This window comes from Phragmites australis, chromosome 5 (assembly GCF_958298935.1).
Source record: "Phragmites australis chromosome 5, lpPhrAust1.1, whole genome shotgun sequence".
In the NCBI taxonomy this organism is placed as follows: Eukaryota; Viridiplantae; Streptophyta; class Magnoliopsida; order Poales; family Poaceae; genus Phragmites; species Phragmites australis.
In genome coordinates, this window is record NC_084925.1 from 45,031,334 (window position 1) to 45,047,262 (window position 15,929).

Consider the following 15,929-nt stretch of genomic DNA (forward strand, 5'->3'; position numbering starts at 1 on the left):
TCGCCACAGGTTATTCGACTTCAAGATCACCCGCCACACTTGGCGCACTAAGAGTGCTTGATTAAGCAACTTCATATCTCTAAAACCCATCCCTCCTTTACACTTCAAATTAGTTAGCTTGCTCTAGGAAATCCAGTGAATTTTCCATCTCCTGTTCTCAACACCCCACATGTAGCGAAAATGACTCTATTAGGTCGCAATTATGATTTTTGTCATTAATGACAACATAGTCAATGAGACTAATATGTTTATCAAATATATGTTTTATTAGATCTCATGGATGCAATACATAAAGAAGCTACCGCAACTGGGACAAAGTTTGGTTGAATTGGAGAAGTTACAAGAAAAATGTACTCATCGGATGGTTCGGTACTAGAAGAATTATACGCACTGGAGCTTTGTGTCCAAAGGCAATTTTGCCTCACCGTATGGTATGGTGTTCAAATGGGAAGAAGCACCATAGCATTTCCAGACGAAGGCGGAGGAAGATGACCTTACTAGATGATTCGGTGCACAAGTTGTACTCATCGGAGTATTGCACCGGAGTATTTCCTGCAGAGAAGGTTGCAGCTAGTTGAAGAATGAAAATCAAATCACTAGATAGTCTGGTGATCACAGAGATTATTGCATCGGAGCATTTTTAGTGAAAAGAAGATAATGTTAAACTCACCGGATGGTTCGCTGTGAAAGGAATGAACACCGGATGAATGCACTAGAGTATTTTACACAAAGAGGCTACAAAAGGCTCGGATGGCTCAAGATAATTCACCAAAAGGTCCGGTGTTAGATTTGAAGGTACGCCGGATAGTCCGGTGTTCACAATGGATTTGAGTGGGTTCCAACTACTAGTTTCTGACAATATACTCATCGGATGATCTGGTATTAATACTTATATTGTTACCGGATCATTCGGTGTTAGCTGCTTTTCTGAGCCGTTGGGTTAACGGCTAGTGCACGAGTTTGAGACTATAAATACCCTTTCACGTAGTTATTTGAAGGTGTGGCATGCTACTGAGGTACAAAGAAACACAGAGACACTTAAGAAGACATACAAACCATAAAAGTACATAAGTGATCATCTAAAATGATTAAGCATAAATTTAGAGAGCGTTTAGTGCATATAGACCTAGAGTGAGTTGTAGCTAGGTGCTGCAGCTTGAAGAAATGATCAAAGAGTGATTCTAACTTGTACCAAGTGGTACACCGGGGCCAGATCCTCCTCCTTTGAAGAGGACACCACCACCGTCGGGCTGAAGAGAGGGACAACACCTCGACGGGCTGCCATAATGGGTGGTGGTCCAGAGCCAATTACTGTCATGGTGGTAGGTGCCGCCGTGAAGGACCCCACGCCGATGGTCGGTGCTGTAGGCGCCCGAACTCCAAAGAAGATGGGCGGCAAGGGCAGCGAGACTGGTGGCGGTGAGGGTGGTGGCCAGATGGCATGAGAGGGTGCCGCGAAAAATGAAGCACTTGTAGAGCCGCAATGGCAACCAAAATGGCAACAAGTAGTACCACGACATGAACGATAGTAGGAGCGACGATGGCGTGGGCGATGTGCCTGGACGATGATGAAAAAGGATGATACAGGTATGCCATGAATGGGGCAAAATAGATTTGTTATGGAGTGTTCACCGTTTGAGAGAGCCCTTCGTGCCTCTCTGATCTTGAGTATCCTCTCTATTCTTAATTGTTGTGGCATATCAGTGGTAGAACTTGTGACTGATAATATGTTTTGATAGGAAATTGGTGAACAATAGACTAGAAAGTAGAAGGTGAAAAACTTGTATTCATTGATAATGATATTTACATATTTATACTTAGATGAAGAGATGGCAAATACACTCATTGGGAATGTCGGTTTCCTCAACGAGTGTCCCTTCGTTAATTACATAAATTATAATAACTAATTACAATGGCAGTTAGTGATTAATTTATTATATACTTATTCTTTCAATGTCCAGTCGCAACAAATGCGAGCCCGGGCACGCAACCGTTACGTGCCCTCGCTCGCGTGTCACCACCCTCGTTCGCAGGCGTCGATCTGATTCTCGGCCTGCCCTCGATCGAGAAACCCCGCCCCCCTGTAGGCGTGCTCGCAGTCTCTTCCAGCGGAGACCAGGCGAATCGAGCCATGGCCCAGCCACTCACCGTCACTCGATTGGACATGCTTGCTTGCTTGCTTGCGTTGCGCCTCGAGCTAGGCTACAAATACAGCTTCGAGAAGGCAAATCAAAGAAAACGGAAGAAGGATCAGAGGAAGTTACTCTCATCTCGTGTCATTTTACGTCGCTGTCGACTAAGCTCTCCTGGAAACCATCTGTAACGACAAAGATTCGGAAAGTCGTTTTGTCACTTAATGTCATTTCGTCATCTCCTGTGTCCCTGTCACTGTTTCCTTTTATTCCCTCCCCTCTAGACGTTGCCGTACTATCTCCGAATCTATGTATTATATTATTACTAGCCATTGTACATGGATTTCATACGCATAGAATTAATTCAAAAAATCCAATACCTAAATAAACAGTTCATTAAAATACAATTAATCACTAGCTAAAAATCACAATGAAAAATAATGAAAAAATTCAAAATTTTTACTAAGATAAAAAATTAAGAAGCATAGTGTAACTCAAGATCGTCGCATTAAGCAAACGACAGGCAATACAAATATATTCTGATTTTAATTGAGCTGCCTACACTTAACATACGATTTTGGTATTTGATCAAAACGTATACAACTCAAACTAATATATGTGTATGATTCAGGTACAAGTTTGAAGCATGAATTTTTTTCTCTTCTACTAGTATAATGTTTATCTTTTCTTCTATTTTTATGTATTTTATAACTATATGATATTAACCTTATAAACATATGGATAGATTAATTTTTAATCAAATATTATCTTGATAAAATATTATAATAAGACTAAACACGCTATTAGCGTGTACCATCTTGTTAGTTACCAAATGAAAAAGAAAAGCGAATGAGAAACCAAGTTCAAATGTGTCTTGGTTTTCTTGTGATGAGTGATTGATATTGTCATTTATTTGATTTGATGATCTTCAGTTTTGTATGAGCTTTGATGTGATTTGAATTTATTTGAGATTTCATTTGAGCATAATGATTATGAACTAATTGGAATTGGAGTTGGAGATATGTGTTTGCTTGTCTTATGGTGTGTAGGTGATGAATGCAACTTGGCGGTCGACGGTGGGATGATCGGAGCCAAGCGGAGTGCTTGGTGCCAGACGATCAAGGAGGCCGGGCGGAGTCAAGGGTGATCCTAGCTGAACACGTGGAGGTCAAGCAAAAACATTGAAGGCGGATGGAGATGGCGTGTTGACAAAGTCAAGCGAAGAGGAAGCCGATGCAAGTAACAAGGCTGCCCGAAGGATCGGGAGCAGGAGAGACTTACCGGCGGTCATGATCGCATGACGGAGTATACGCGTCGACATCGAAACGCTTGCTTAAGGTGTAAGCAAGGCGGTGAGTCACGCTTTGAGAAGCGTGCAGGCGGTTTCGCGGTTTGACCTCAAAATCGTGGGAGGACTGTATGAGTATGTGGCACCATCGCGAAGCTTGCGTCGAGGCGAAGCTAAGTCGTGAAGGTGCCGCGGCCGTCCTATGAATGGAGAAGAAAATGGATCAAAATGCCCTCGATGGTAGGTAGAAGTGCACTACAAGAGAGGGGTATTTTGGGGAAAAGCTAGGAAACTTAAGGGCCAAGTTTTCTAGGCCTATAAATAGAGAGGTAAGGCTAGAGAGAGCTTTGAACCAGCCACTTGAGCCTCCTTGTGCCACTCATTTGAGAACCTTAGAGCTAGGTTTTTATAGGAGAGAAGGATGTGTGCTTAGCCTATGTAATATGTGAGAGTTTTGAGAGATAAATCTTTGTAATCCGTTTAAAATAGGGCTGACCTCTTTGAGTAATTAAGTTTATATTTTTGCATATGCTTGAATTCCCCTCCTTCTAGTTTCCCTCTATTGGTTCCCTTGCAAGTTTTTCGATTTTCGGTTTCGATTTTTGTTTTGGTTTTTGGGCTGAAATTTCAACACCTTGTGAGATCATTCTTCTTGTTGCTAGAGGCATAAAAACTCACATACGAGTGTATGCTCATGGGTCTTGAGTACCCTTGCCTCTAGATCATCAACTTGGAGATGTTTCTTGACCGATGATCTTTTTCTTTGAGCTACAGTATTTCACCTTTGCAGGGTTGTTTTTCTTGATGCTAGTGGCTTAAATACTCACATACTCATGTATTTGAGCGGGTCTTGAGTTCTCTTGCCACTAGACTATCATCTTAGAGGATAACCTTGTCTGTTGTCCATCTTATCTAGTTTCTTTGGAAGTTGCGAGTTTTTGTGCACAAAGACATATGAATTGATCCTGAATGTAACCTATGGTTTATACTCCATCTGTGGAGTCATATTGTCATGGAAGTAGTCTTCTTGCTTTGTTTATTTAATTCTTTTGCTTCCGCTTGAACGTTTTGAGGTGTGTTAGGTGAGAAATAGAAAAAGATTATCTATTTCAAAAAAAATTTGTTGAGACGCCTATTTACTCCCTCTAATCATCATTCTTGTTCCTACAGCGAAGATCTCCGAAAACTATATCAACTGCAATTGGATCGGTGTTGTAACTGAAATCAAGGGTGCGCGTGGGAAATGCAGATCGAGATCGGTGTTGTCCCGGGCTTTGCTTTCGGTAGTGTCATCCCAGCCTTCGTACGGGAACAGTCTGGAAGGCTTTGAGGACCCAACCAGAGCTGGAGTGATATGCCTAACGCACCCAGAAAAAGCTAAGCTATTCTAGTACTAGAAAAAAAGTAGCTCGAAGCTTTGAGCTTAAGCGTAACTAAACCTGTCCACGCAGGCACAGGCCATCATTGGCCCAGCCTTACCTATAGCAAACAGTGTCAGTAGGTGCTGTCCCCTGACTGGTACTGTGAGAATGAATCTAACCGTAAGTTGCAAATCAAAACGCATCGAGCAAACTCCAGCTTAATATATTCTACCGACGTCCATCGCCAGGGACAAAGACGGCAATCCGATGCTTTCTGCCTAAAATTTCTGGGACATGAGCATCTGTCTCACTTAGGGTCTGTTTGTTTCAATTAGAGATTCTGAAAAACAGTTTATAAAAACTGGATTGTGAAAAGCTGGATTGTGAAAAGCTGAATTGTGAAAAGCTTTTAGACTGTAAATTCTAAAAAAATTTAATGGACAGTTTAGTAAAATTAACTTTCACAATTTATCAAAAACTAAGGAAAATTAGCTTCTCAGATTCTCACAATCCAACCAGCAGATTTTAAAAAGCTATAACAAAAAATTAACTGTTTGTTTCAGTTTCAGATTATAAAAGTTGAAAGCCAGAATCCAAACCTGAAACAAACAGAACCTTAAAATACACTGTAAATTTCATCGGCGTACGCACGGCAGAATGTACGGTAACAAGTTGTCAAGTTGGTGTCTATTTCTGGACAAGCACAATAGCACATGCACATCCCTACGAGATTTGCGTCTCGGGGATCATGCCAGATTGCCAGGCTTTGACCACCCCACAATCTGGAAACGCGTGGCTCACATTTCCATCACGCTTGAACGCCACGTCAATTGGATCAGTGACGCTGGTTAATCTATCGTAAAGGGCTAGGGAGTAGGAGCTCGCACCAGCAGGTCACAGGCATTGGGTACGAGTCACATGGGGCACCTGGCAGGGGCGGATGCAATGCAGCAATGGCAAGTGAGCTGCCACTTGAGACGAGACCGGCCGGGCCGGAATGAACTGCGGCAGGAATGGTCAAAAGCGCACATGAAACGATCCATTTGCTTGGAAGCGCAGCTAGCCAATGCCAACGCCATCTGCCGCCGTGTGTGCGTAAGACATAGGGAGTTGTATTTCTCTTCACTAACTCAACTAATGCTGCTGGTGGTAGGCCACTCCCATGCGGATCCAGCTGCAGGCTGCACCGCTCTGCAGCAGCGCATGGATCGGATCACCTGACGTCGTGATATCGGTGACGTGAAGGGATCTCAGTCCGCAGCGCATGCGATCGATTAATAATGGAGGACGAGGCCGGCGGCGTCGGGCACCGACGGTGAATTGAGTGGCCTGGCCGCGACCAGCATCGTTGGCAGATTTCCCAGACGAGAGTGGCGCGCGGCAGAGGCTTTTGAACTGCAGAGGGGAAAAGATGTACTGGAGCGGTTGCAAATCTTGGTGATCGAGACACCGAGACGCCTTTGCAAAGGGCTAGTCGGTTGGTTTTGGATGATCCACATCACAAGACTGTGCACCAACCCGAATTGCAAGCGAAAGACGAAAGGAATCGGTGAAGTGAAGAGCGAGCGTGGAGACTGATACGAATAGATCTTTAGATATAATCATGTGATTAATTATTAAAAGTTATATTTATTAGGAAATATGTCTCACTAATATATATATCCTCTCATCATGTACAAATATATAAACTCTACCATCAATAAATACAAATATTACACTCTCTAATCTCTCTATCTCAATGTACTTTCTACTTTTCACTACAATTCACACCACGATATGTTATCCGCAAAGTTGATCTCCACATAGCAATCGCAACAACAAACACAGAGAGGCACGAAGGCTTCTCCGAGAAGGCCACACACACAACGGTAAGCATCACCATGGCTTTATCTTCTCCAAGAGATCATCAATATGCGTTTGGAAGATGGTGAGTGGCCCAGGCGTTGCACCAAATCGGCCACCAATTACACCGTTCCTAGGTTGATCTTCAACAGAAGGCAAAAACCGATAGACGAACATCAAATAAATCGATCAATCATGGTGAGCATTATGGAGCAATTAGACAGGAGCTAAGAGGATGAAAAAAATTGCGCATAAAGGTGAGACACGGAGCAATCTAACCTTCATGCTCTGATTCATGTCTACGACGACAACAGATAAGATTTAATCGAACTAGTGCGCCTCTTGCGTGTGGTGCTTCACGCCATTCACCGTCCACACCTTTACCCTACCGGTGCTTTTCCATATGTCATCTCCATACGATGCCCCGCACAAGGACGTCGTCTTCCACTAGTTGTGGTCCGCGTCTGATCCACGACGCCACTTCATGCAGGGCCACCTGCATGTGAGACAACCTCGGTGGCTACCCCAGTCATCACACCGCATCCGAGGTCAAAGAGCCCAGATCCGACGGATCCCTAATTGGACAACCCTATATGACGACGATTACACTCAAGCAATGGCGGTCGGCATCCAACTAGTGACAGATCCATCACCCTCGGATGGCGCTCCTTCGAAGCGTGATCCAAAGCTGACCGACGAGCTTCTCTCTAGTCGGCACTCCTCTAAGGCAAGGCTTTGCCCGACCAGCAGCGGCCACCAGCCCGAGCAACAGTGGCACTGGATCGGCATGGCATCGGCGATCGCCCGCACTCCAGTGAAGACCGCCCGACATCCCTGACAGCCAAGGCAGATCCACCACGGTGCACCCCATTAGGGCCGGCAGCAAATTCGACCGGGCCAATGCGCTGATGATCGTACGACCCACCACACCACCGCTCCTCGTGACCACCGTCTCGTCCGACGTGGCTGCTCCATGCGACGCGGCAAGGCACCAACAAATGGCACCGCACACAACAACGACGTTGACGCTCCGACCGACGGCAGTCACATTGCGACGGCATGCGAATGTGTGGCTGTCGGAGGGTGAACTCCTAAAGCAGGGATCCGGAGGGACCCCCTTTGAGATTCGGCCGGGGGGATGATTCTGAATCTGTTTGCGGGGGAAGTAATGGGCGTAAATGCGATGGCAGGTGGAACGGAATGATCGACTGCAGAATGCAGTAAATGCACTGGAGGGATTTTTAGACAGGTTCGGGCCGCACTGAGCGTAACACCCTACTCCTGTGTGTATGCTATAAATGCACTGAGAATGTCTCTCAGGGATGTTGCTGGTTACAAGAATGTTTGTCTATCCTAGAGCTTCGGGCTCCTTATTCTTCGACGGTCTCAGCTTCTATGCTTGTACTGGGGTGCTCTTCTATCTTTGGTCTTCGCTCCCGTCCGAGAGAGAGAGAGAGAGAGAGAGAGAGAGAGAGAGAGAGAGAGAGAGTCAGAGAGCTGGATCCGGCCCCCCTCGTTTCCATCGGCTCCTCTTAAATACTCACCAGCGGTAGCGTGCCCCGAAAGAGAGGGCACGAGTTCCAAGGCACCATAAATTGAAAAGCAGCCATTATGCGCTGCTGCGCGAAGTGACGGCGGGGTTGAAAACATGCCCCCCGCCCGGTCTCGGTCGTCATGATGGCGTTGGCAACGGGCACCGCGAATAGGGCCCACCGGGCAGCCACAGAGCAGCCTGGCGTGCCCGCCCGGTTTTGTTCGCTTGACATAGCAGGGCGGCAGGCAGGACGCCTTGGGCCTCGCGATGCTATCCCGAGGCGCGCCGGATGACGCGGGATGAGACCCGTGCATTAAATGTCCTCACGCCCTCCTGCCAGAATATGGCAAGGACTGACACCGAGCGTGGCTGGAGCAGTTGGAAGTGACAGGCCACGCGCCCCCTTAAATACGACATTGGGCCTTTCACGGGCTGACACCTCACCGCTGGATCTCTGTGGGGGCTACCGGCGAAGGACTTCTTAGGCCGTCGGGGAACCGAGTGCTCGGATGTCACTATTCACATCCCCGAGCACTCTCTCCTGGATATACCTTTTCTTGGTCCTCGGGGAACCAAGTGCTCGGGGGCCACTGTTCACGGCCCCGAGCACTCTCTCCCGAAATTGACTGTTCAGATCTTCGAGGAACCGAGTGCTCGGGGGCCGCTGTTCGTAGCCCCGAGCACTCTCTCCCAGAACTACCTTTCTTGGGTCCTCGGGGTACTCGGGTGCTCGGGGGCCACTGTTCGCAGCCCCGAGCACATCCTTCCCCGTACTCAGCTTTTCTGGTCGTCGGGGGACTTGGGTGCTCGGGGGCCACTGTTCATGACCCCGAGCGCCCTCTCCCAGGACTTATTCTTCTCGCGCTTCGGGGAGATCATCCCCGCGGGAGGTCACCACGTGGCAACCCGCTGGTCTGGCCTCGGGACTCGTGGACCCCTGGTTCCTGTGTCACCGACAGCGGCCCGAAGCGGTGGCGGCGTCGCATCCCACCCTATCAATGACAGCTGCATACAGTGGGTGAAAGTGCCTAGAGTGGGGGGGGGAGGGGGGTGAATAGGCTTTTTTGAAAATTAAAACTAAAATAGCGGATTAATTTTGCCGAATACTCCAGTAAAGGTCGGATACTCCGGTCTGGTCCGGAGTATCCGATCTAGTCCGGAGTCTCCGGTCTATACAGGAAATCTAGAACAACTACGAATTAAAGTAAGTAGCTAGAATTTATAGTTGAAGCTAGGTCTACTGGATATCACAGAGCTAAAATAACAATTAACACTAGCTAGATGATCACTAGAGCAATTTGTATGAAGAATCACAAATTCACACGATTAAGCAAATTGCACGAATAAAAACGCGAGAGATTATCCCGGAATTCGGCCACCTCACAAAGAAGTGCCTACGTCTCCGTTGAGGAGCTCACAAAGAGCCGGGTCTTTTCCAACCCTATCCTCTTCTAGCGACCACCAAGATCAAGCTAGAATTTCTTACTCAATTCGAAGATATTTACAAACTTCCCGTGGCACTCCACAAGTTTAGATGCTCTACGGGCGACGCCTTAACGTCTAGAAGCACAAAGCTTCAAGAGAAATGATCGCAGCGAATGCTCAAGGAAGAACTCATAATGTATCACCTAATTTCTTAAGCACATTTAAGAACATATATGTGGTTCTATTCAGTAATTATATGGATCACCTAGGTACTCTATAATGCTGATTGATGTATTAAGAAATAGTCTCACACGTGTCCCTTATACATAAGATACCACACATACCAAACTCATTGCTAAAATAAATTAGAGCAAATTATCCTAGACGCAGGATCACATCCATTCACATGGATAATGGCGTTCCTTAACATGCATTCAATTATTATTTGGTTTTTACGCACTACTGCATTAAGTATATCGTATGTGAACATTTATAATAGTCTAGCTAAATCTCTTATCAAGATAATAAAATCATGTACATAACCAACTGTAGAATTGCAATTAGCTAACATCTTGTTTGTGACATAAAACTTTACATATCGTATCATTAAACCAAATTCATTTAACTACAACCATATGGCTCCCTTCTTTGCAGTTAATGTGTGGAAATTTGGTCTAAGGCCAGCTCCAGCAGACCCCGTATCGGGCCATCATCCCGTATCCACGTCGGATACGGCTTCGCGTGCACCCGCAACGCCTCTCCAGCGGACTCCGTATCCAGGTGATCAGGGTTGCGGGGAGGGGTCCGGCGGCGGCAAAATTGCGGTGCGATGTAGCGTCGGCTTCACTGTGGGTGACGCGACTGGCGAAGGGGTCGTTGGTCCCGCGGAGCGGCGGAAGGGGAGTTGGCCAGCGCTTGCAGAGGCGAGGCGGGAGGCTTCGGTGGCCGGCGGAAACGAGCAGCGTCCGGCGACCCTTGTCCACGACCTGCAGACATCGAGCCCAACGGCCGTGCGGCGACATGAATCCTCCCACAGCAGCCGCGTCCACCGGCGGAGCAGATCGCGCCACGACCGCGCCAGAGTACGCGCCGTACCCGAGGCTCTCGCCGGAGGACGTAGCCCCGCCCCCGCCTCCCCCGTACCATGCTGCCACCGCCGCACCGCCTCCCTACGGCGGCAACCCCTACGTCTCCTTCCTCGCCGGCGGCGCCGCGACTGCACCGAAGAGTGCGTCTCCCCACACCCCAAATCTTGCATCGTTTGGATCATTCCTTACGTTTGGGGGGGGGGGGCTCTTGTGCTATGTGCTTTTGCAGATACGATGGACTCGGTGAAGGACGTGCTCAGGAAGATGGGGAAGAGGTTCGGCGAGGCAGCCTGCAAGACCGAGAACATCACAGGGAACTTCTGGTAGCATTGTGAGCTTCGATTCTATAGTTGTTTGATCTTTTGACAAAATTTGATTCTGAAGTTATTTCTTTGTGTTTTTCATCAGATTGTGAATGTGTAGTTTATAGTCAAGTAGATTTTGTTCTCGTGGTATGGAATTAATTTGTCAGTTGTACTGCTTGTTAGCCGCGATGAATTCTTATTGATAGGGTCAGACAAAAAGAGGGACAACTAAGTTGAGTTGACTCTAGTTTCACTTGATTCACTTGTGTACGTTTCATTTGGAATTTCTGGTGAGCATTGCAGATTTATGATGGAGCTGACTTAAGGTTTAACTGACTTCTTGGGTGTTTTGTACAATTCCTTTTTGTAGCATTGTTAAGTAGTTGAAGTAGACCTGCATTAAGTTCATTGATAGGGATAATGATTGATTATGCGGCTTCTAAGCTCATGTGACTGAGAAGTTTGGTTCCATGTATTTGGTTGTACGATGTGTGATGACATGTTTATGCATAGTTGTTAGATAAATTATGACTACGTTTCTTCAAGTTCTTAAAACGTAGAGAAGCTGAAGTATTAAGATCTTCCTTATATTTTTTAATGAATCAGATCAACTAATATAATTAGTGTTGGAATGAAATGTCACCTTTACATTGTTTGCCGGATACATTGATCCTGCGTAATCTTGTATTGAGTCATAGCACGCGCTTCTCATGTGGCATGTATAATTGATCTTTTTCGTGTTTAAACAGTGAAAACTGGACCAAGCATCACTGATGCAGCAATGGGCAGGATCTCACACATCACCAAAGTCATTGCGGAAGGTGGATATGAAATTTTTTTCCATCAAACCTTTGATGTTGCCCCCGGCGAAAAACTCAAGAAACCATATGCATGTTATTTGTCAACCTCTGCTGGTCCTGTCATGGGTGTTCTTTACTTGTCCAATGTAAAGCTGGCATTCTGCAGCGATAATCCACTTGCTTACAAGGTTGGAGACACAACTGAGTGGAGGTACTACAAGGTAATTATCAGGAACTCAGGAAGTATAAAGTATGTTTTCCGATATACAGTTCATATCGAAGCTTATTTTGTTAGGATAATCAGGCTTACAGAGTTCTCTTGAAATAATACACCATGCTTAATATATTTTATGAAAAGTAAAGTTGCAGAATTCGTAAAATCAGTTTTGATTCTACTTGTCATTATAGTTCCTTCTTTTTTTGCAAAAGGAATATGTTGGCAATCTCATTTGCTGGCATGAGTCATCACTTACTAATATCTGTACTTTATAAGAGAATATGTAACTTATAAACTGTTCTATATCTGAAAACAGGTGGTCATCCCCCTTGCTCAACTGAGGTCAGTTGATTCTTCGACAAGCAGAACCAACACAGCTGAGAAATACATTCAGGTTGTTTCTGTTGATAACCATGAGTTTTGGTTCATGGGCTTCGTGTACTACGACAGTGCTGTGAAGAATCTGCAAGAAGCACATCAGGAGGCTCAGAGCTTACGTCCTCAGTGATGTCTATAGATTAGAGCTACAGTTGTGCTATACTTTGTGTTTGGACAAATGGACTGTTGTCTCGGTTTAGTTGGATAGGTATTGGCATTTGCCGCGATTTGTACCTTTCTTAAAATCAGTTTTTCAATGTGTGACATCGTGTGCATCCTGTCCTGTTTGCTCTCTTCTGTGAATTGTCATCTATGATTTGAACCCATTTTGATTCAGAAGTAGTTCAGAGTACTTTGTAAATATTCCTATAAATTGTCATCTATGATTTGAGCCCATTTACGGTGTCATCTATGATTTGAACATGTGAAAAAACGATGCTGCTATGACGGTTATGGCGGTTGGGAAAAAATAGTTTAATATAGGGGAGAGAAGATAGTGGATGAGATATAGAGTAGCTGCTGGAGATGGCTGGAATGAGGGAAGCTGTAATAGTGATAGGGGATGCTGTAATAGTGTTTTTGAGGATGAAAATTTAGGGTAACTGCTGGAGATGGCCTAAGCCAAGTATTTTCTATTTACGAATCGGTTACGTTCTGCACATATCGATATCACCACCGTATATATAAAAAGGTATTGAGGATCTATATGAGGTACCATTATCCGTCAATTATATAATATCCCAAGTCACTCATAAGGGCCTTATTCATTTCTCGTATGCTCATAATATTTTGAGGACAATTTCAAGCATTAGGGGGATATTAATACTGCAAAGAATAATAAGAATCTTAACAGAATGTCACACACGTTCATATTCATTCATCATATCCATGTACCTAAAATTTGAATCATTATTCAGAACATCTTGTATTTACAACATAATACAAATAATCTGTCAGATGCATTTACTGTTAACAAAAATATCACCAAATGCTAAATTCCTACTATGAGTGTATCGGAAAAAGTGGAGATATCAAACAAAACCACGTAACTCTTAAATCAAAATAAGAGGGAGAGAAATAAAGTCATCAAGAATAAAGCTTCTTGCAAGCTACCGCGAAAACTGAGTAATTTCTCCCCCACAATAGTAAATGCAAACCAACATCAAATTGATAGACACCTTATATATATATTCAATATTCAAACGTCTATGAATATTCAGTATACAAATGCCTAGCATAAACATGTATACAAATTCAGACGTTGGATCATGAGAACACCTTAACTCAATTATTTTTAAAAATACATAGAGTTAAATAGGATAATATTTCTATAAACTATATTGATTCCATATAATCAATCAATATCAAAGAATACAAATTATCGACATATATTTCTTCTCAAATGGCCTACACCTTCAATTGAATTTAGACCAAAAGTCCAAGGCAGAGTGCTTCAGCACTCCAATTGGTCAATCCAAATATGGTAATTAAGGAGAATTACTTTCGCTCAATAACACAATATCGTCCCTATAGAAGCAAAATAGATTTTTATTCTATAAGGGTGAAATAGCGAGGCTTATAGCACAAATATTCATACAGAGACTCAGCATCAATTACGACGCTACATAACCCGATATGTGTGGAAATTATGTTCTCATATTCAATATCATTGGCAGATCAAATGAATTGGATAGATTTAGACATATAAGTCCCTAATAGACTTCGTATTCTGATTCTAAATACAAATCGTAATATATATTGTGACAGTTTAAAGTCACTCCATGACTTCAAGCAGTTAAGTTGAATGTGGTGCAACTAACCAAATGAGTTCCTTCCACAAAAGGGTTACTCCAAACACAACGATTGCATATGTGTGTTTATAATGAAATCCTAATTGGATTTTGTATCATCTCCAAACCATATACGACAAAATATGTAATCATCTTAATAAGAACTTAAGATGAATGATTTGGATAAAACCAAATTTCGCTTAAGTCTACAACTTGAGGATATTCCTTCATAAATATTTATCCATTAGTCCACCAATATCTAAATGATATTGGACAATCATGTGCAACAAAACACTTATGGTCAGTCATCAAAGCGCTCATGTATCTTGCAAACCGCAATAGATCTGATATTGTATTTGCAGATAACTTGCTTGCTTAAATAGTGTAACTCTAACAATACCATTAGACGGGAGTCAAAGAGGATATCTAAAGATATCTTTATGGCATTAAAGATCTATATTTTTTTATCAGAAAAATCAATATATGACTATAATGGGATATCCAGACACTAGCTATATAGTTGATCCCCATAATGTCAGATCATAGACTGTTTTTATAATAATATAGCCATCTCACATGAGTCATCAAAATAAATTTCAATGGCTATTTCCATCTATCATTTTGAAACATCACATACACATGTATGACTTTGCAGAATAATAAACCGCATATAACAATAATATGGTATTGGTTGCATTAAATTACTGAACATTATCTATGAAGATAATGTTGCATACATTTCTCAAATACAAACAGGTTACATAAAAGTAATAAAACCAAATTTATTGCTTCTAAATTATTCTATCATCATAATAGGAATATAGAAATCTTGCAAACTAAATCATGTGATAACCTTGTTAATTTATTCACTAAGTCCTTACCAACTTTTATTTTCCAATATTTATGGAATTGTTATGCGGTGACTTCGATAGTTTATTCCTAAATAATAGCATGTTAATAATCATATTACACTATTTTCCTTTATGAGTTTTTCCTATACGGTTTCTGATATAAGGTTTTTGATAAAGCAATATCTACATAAGATTAGATGTCATATCTCTTATTTTTACTTTCAGTGTTTTTAAAGGAGGTATCAAAGATATATATTGTTCTCTAAACTCGCTTATGAGTTTTTCCTTTTAAAGATTTTCTCATATGAGTTTTTAAAAAGACAATAATCAATATATATTATACCATTCTCCTTATTTTTCTACTGAATTTTAAAGGAGTTTTAACAACATATCACTATTATTCCTCATATTTTTCTAAATAGTTTTTGGAGGTTTTAATATGGTCCATAGATCATAAATTATTGCTCTGAATTTACCAAAATAAATTTTTTCTACCTAGGTTTCTCTCATGAGCTTACAATGAGGCCTAATCAATATATGTCATATCATTTTCTCCTTATATTTTCCATTAAATTTTAAAGAGTTTTAATGTCATATCAACATATTAAAATATCATATTATTTTCTTCTTATTTTTTCCACAAGGTTTTTTAAAGAGTTTCTAACAAGAAGTTTACAATTAGAATAATTGATCAAGAGCAAGTGTTATGAATAGATATATCTTTTAGATATAATCAGATGATCAATTAATAAGAGTTATATCTATTAGAAAAGAGTGTCTCCCTAATAAACATGTCATCTCATCATATTCATTCATCATGTATAAATATATAAGCTCTCTTATATCAACTAATACAAATAATTACACTATTTAATTTCTCCATCTCAATCTACTTTTTATTGTTTATTACAATTCATA

The 15,929-nt window shown here is 42.7% G+C and overlaps 1 protein-coding gene across 1 annotated transcript; it reads left to right on the forward strand.

The window, feature by feature from the left end:
* The first annotated feature begins 1,286 nt into the window (after nucleotides 1-1,286).
* LOC133918120 (putative GEM-like protein 3) lies at nucleotides 1,287-12,731 on the forward strand. The gene is made up of 5 exons (XM_062361863.1): nucleotides 1,287-1,419; nucleotides 10,237-10,810; nucleotides 10,900-11,001; nucleotides 11,765-11,996; nucleotides 12,309-12,731. The coding sequence occupies exons 1-5, from the start codon at nucleotides 1,287-1,289 to the stop codon at nucleotides 12,498-12,500; spliced, it is 1,233 nt and encodes a 410-aa protein (XP_062217847.1). The 3' UTR covers nucleotides 12,501-12,731.
* Nucleotides 12,732-15,929: the final 3,198 nt, after the last annotated feature.

What these genes read in the sequence shown, in the direction of transcription:
- LOC133918120 (XM_062361863.1), top strand. Translation starts at nt 1,287, where the DNA reads ATGGGTGGTGGTCCAGAGCCAATTACTGTCATGGTGGTAGGTGCCGCC. An exon ending in GGGCAGCGAGACTGGTGGCG is followed by an intron (nt 1,420 to 10,236) that starts GTGAGGGTGGTG and finishes CCTTCTTTGCAG; the next exon opens with TTAATGTGTGGAAATTTGGT. An exon ending in AGGGAACTTCTGGTAGCATT is followed by an intron (nt 11,002 to 11,764) that starts GTGAGCTTCGAT and finishes AGCAATGGGCAG; the next exon opens with GATCTCACACATCACCAAAG.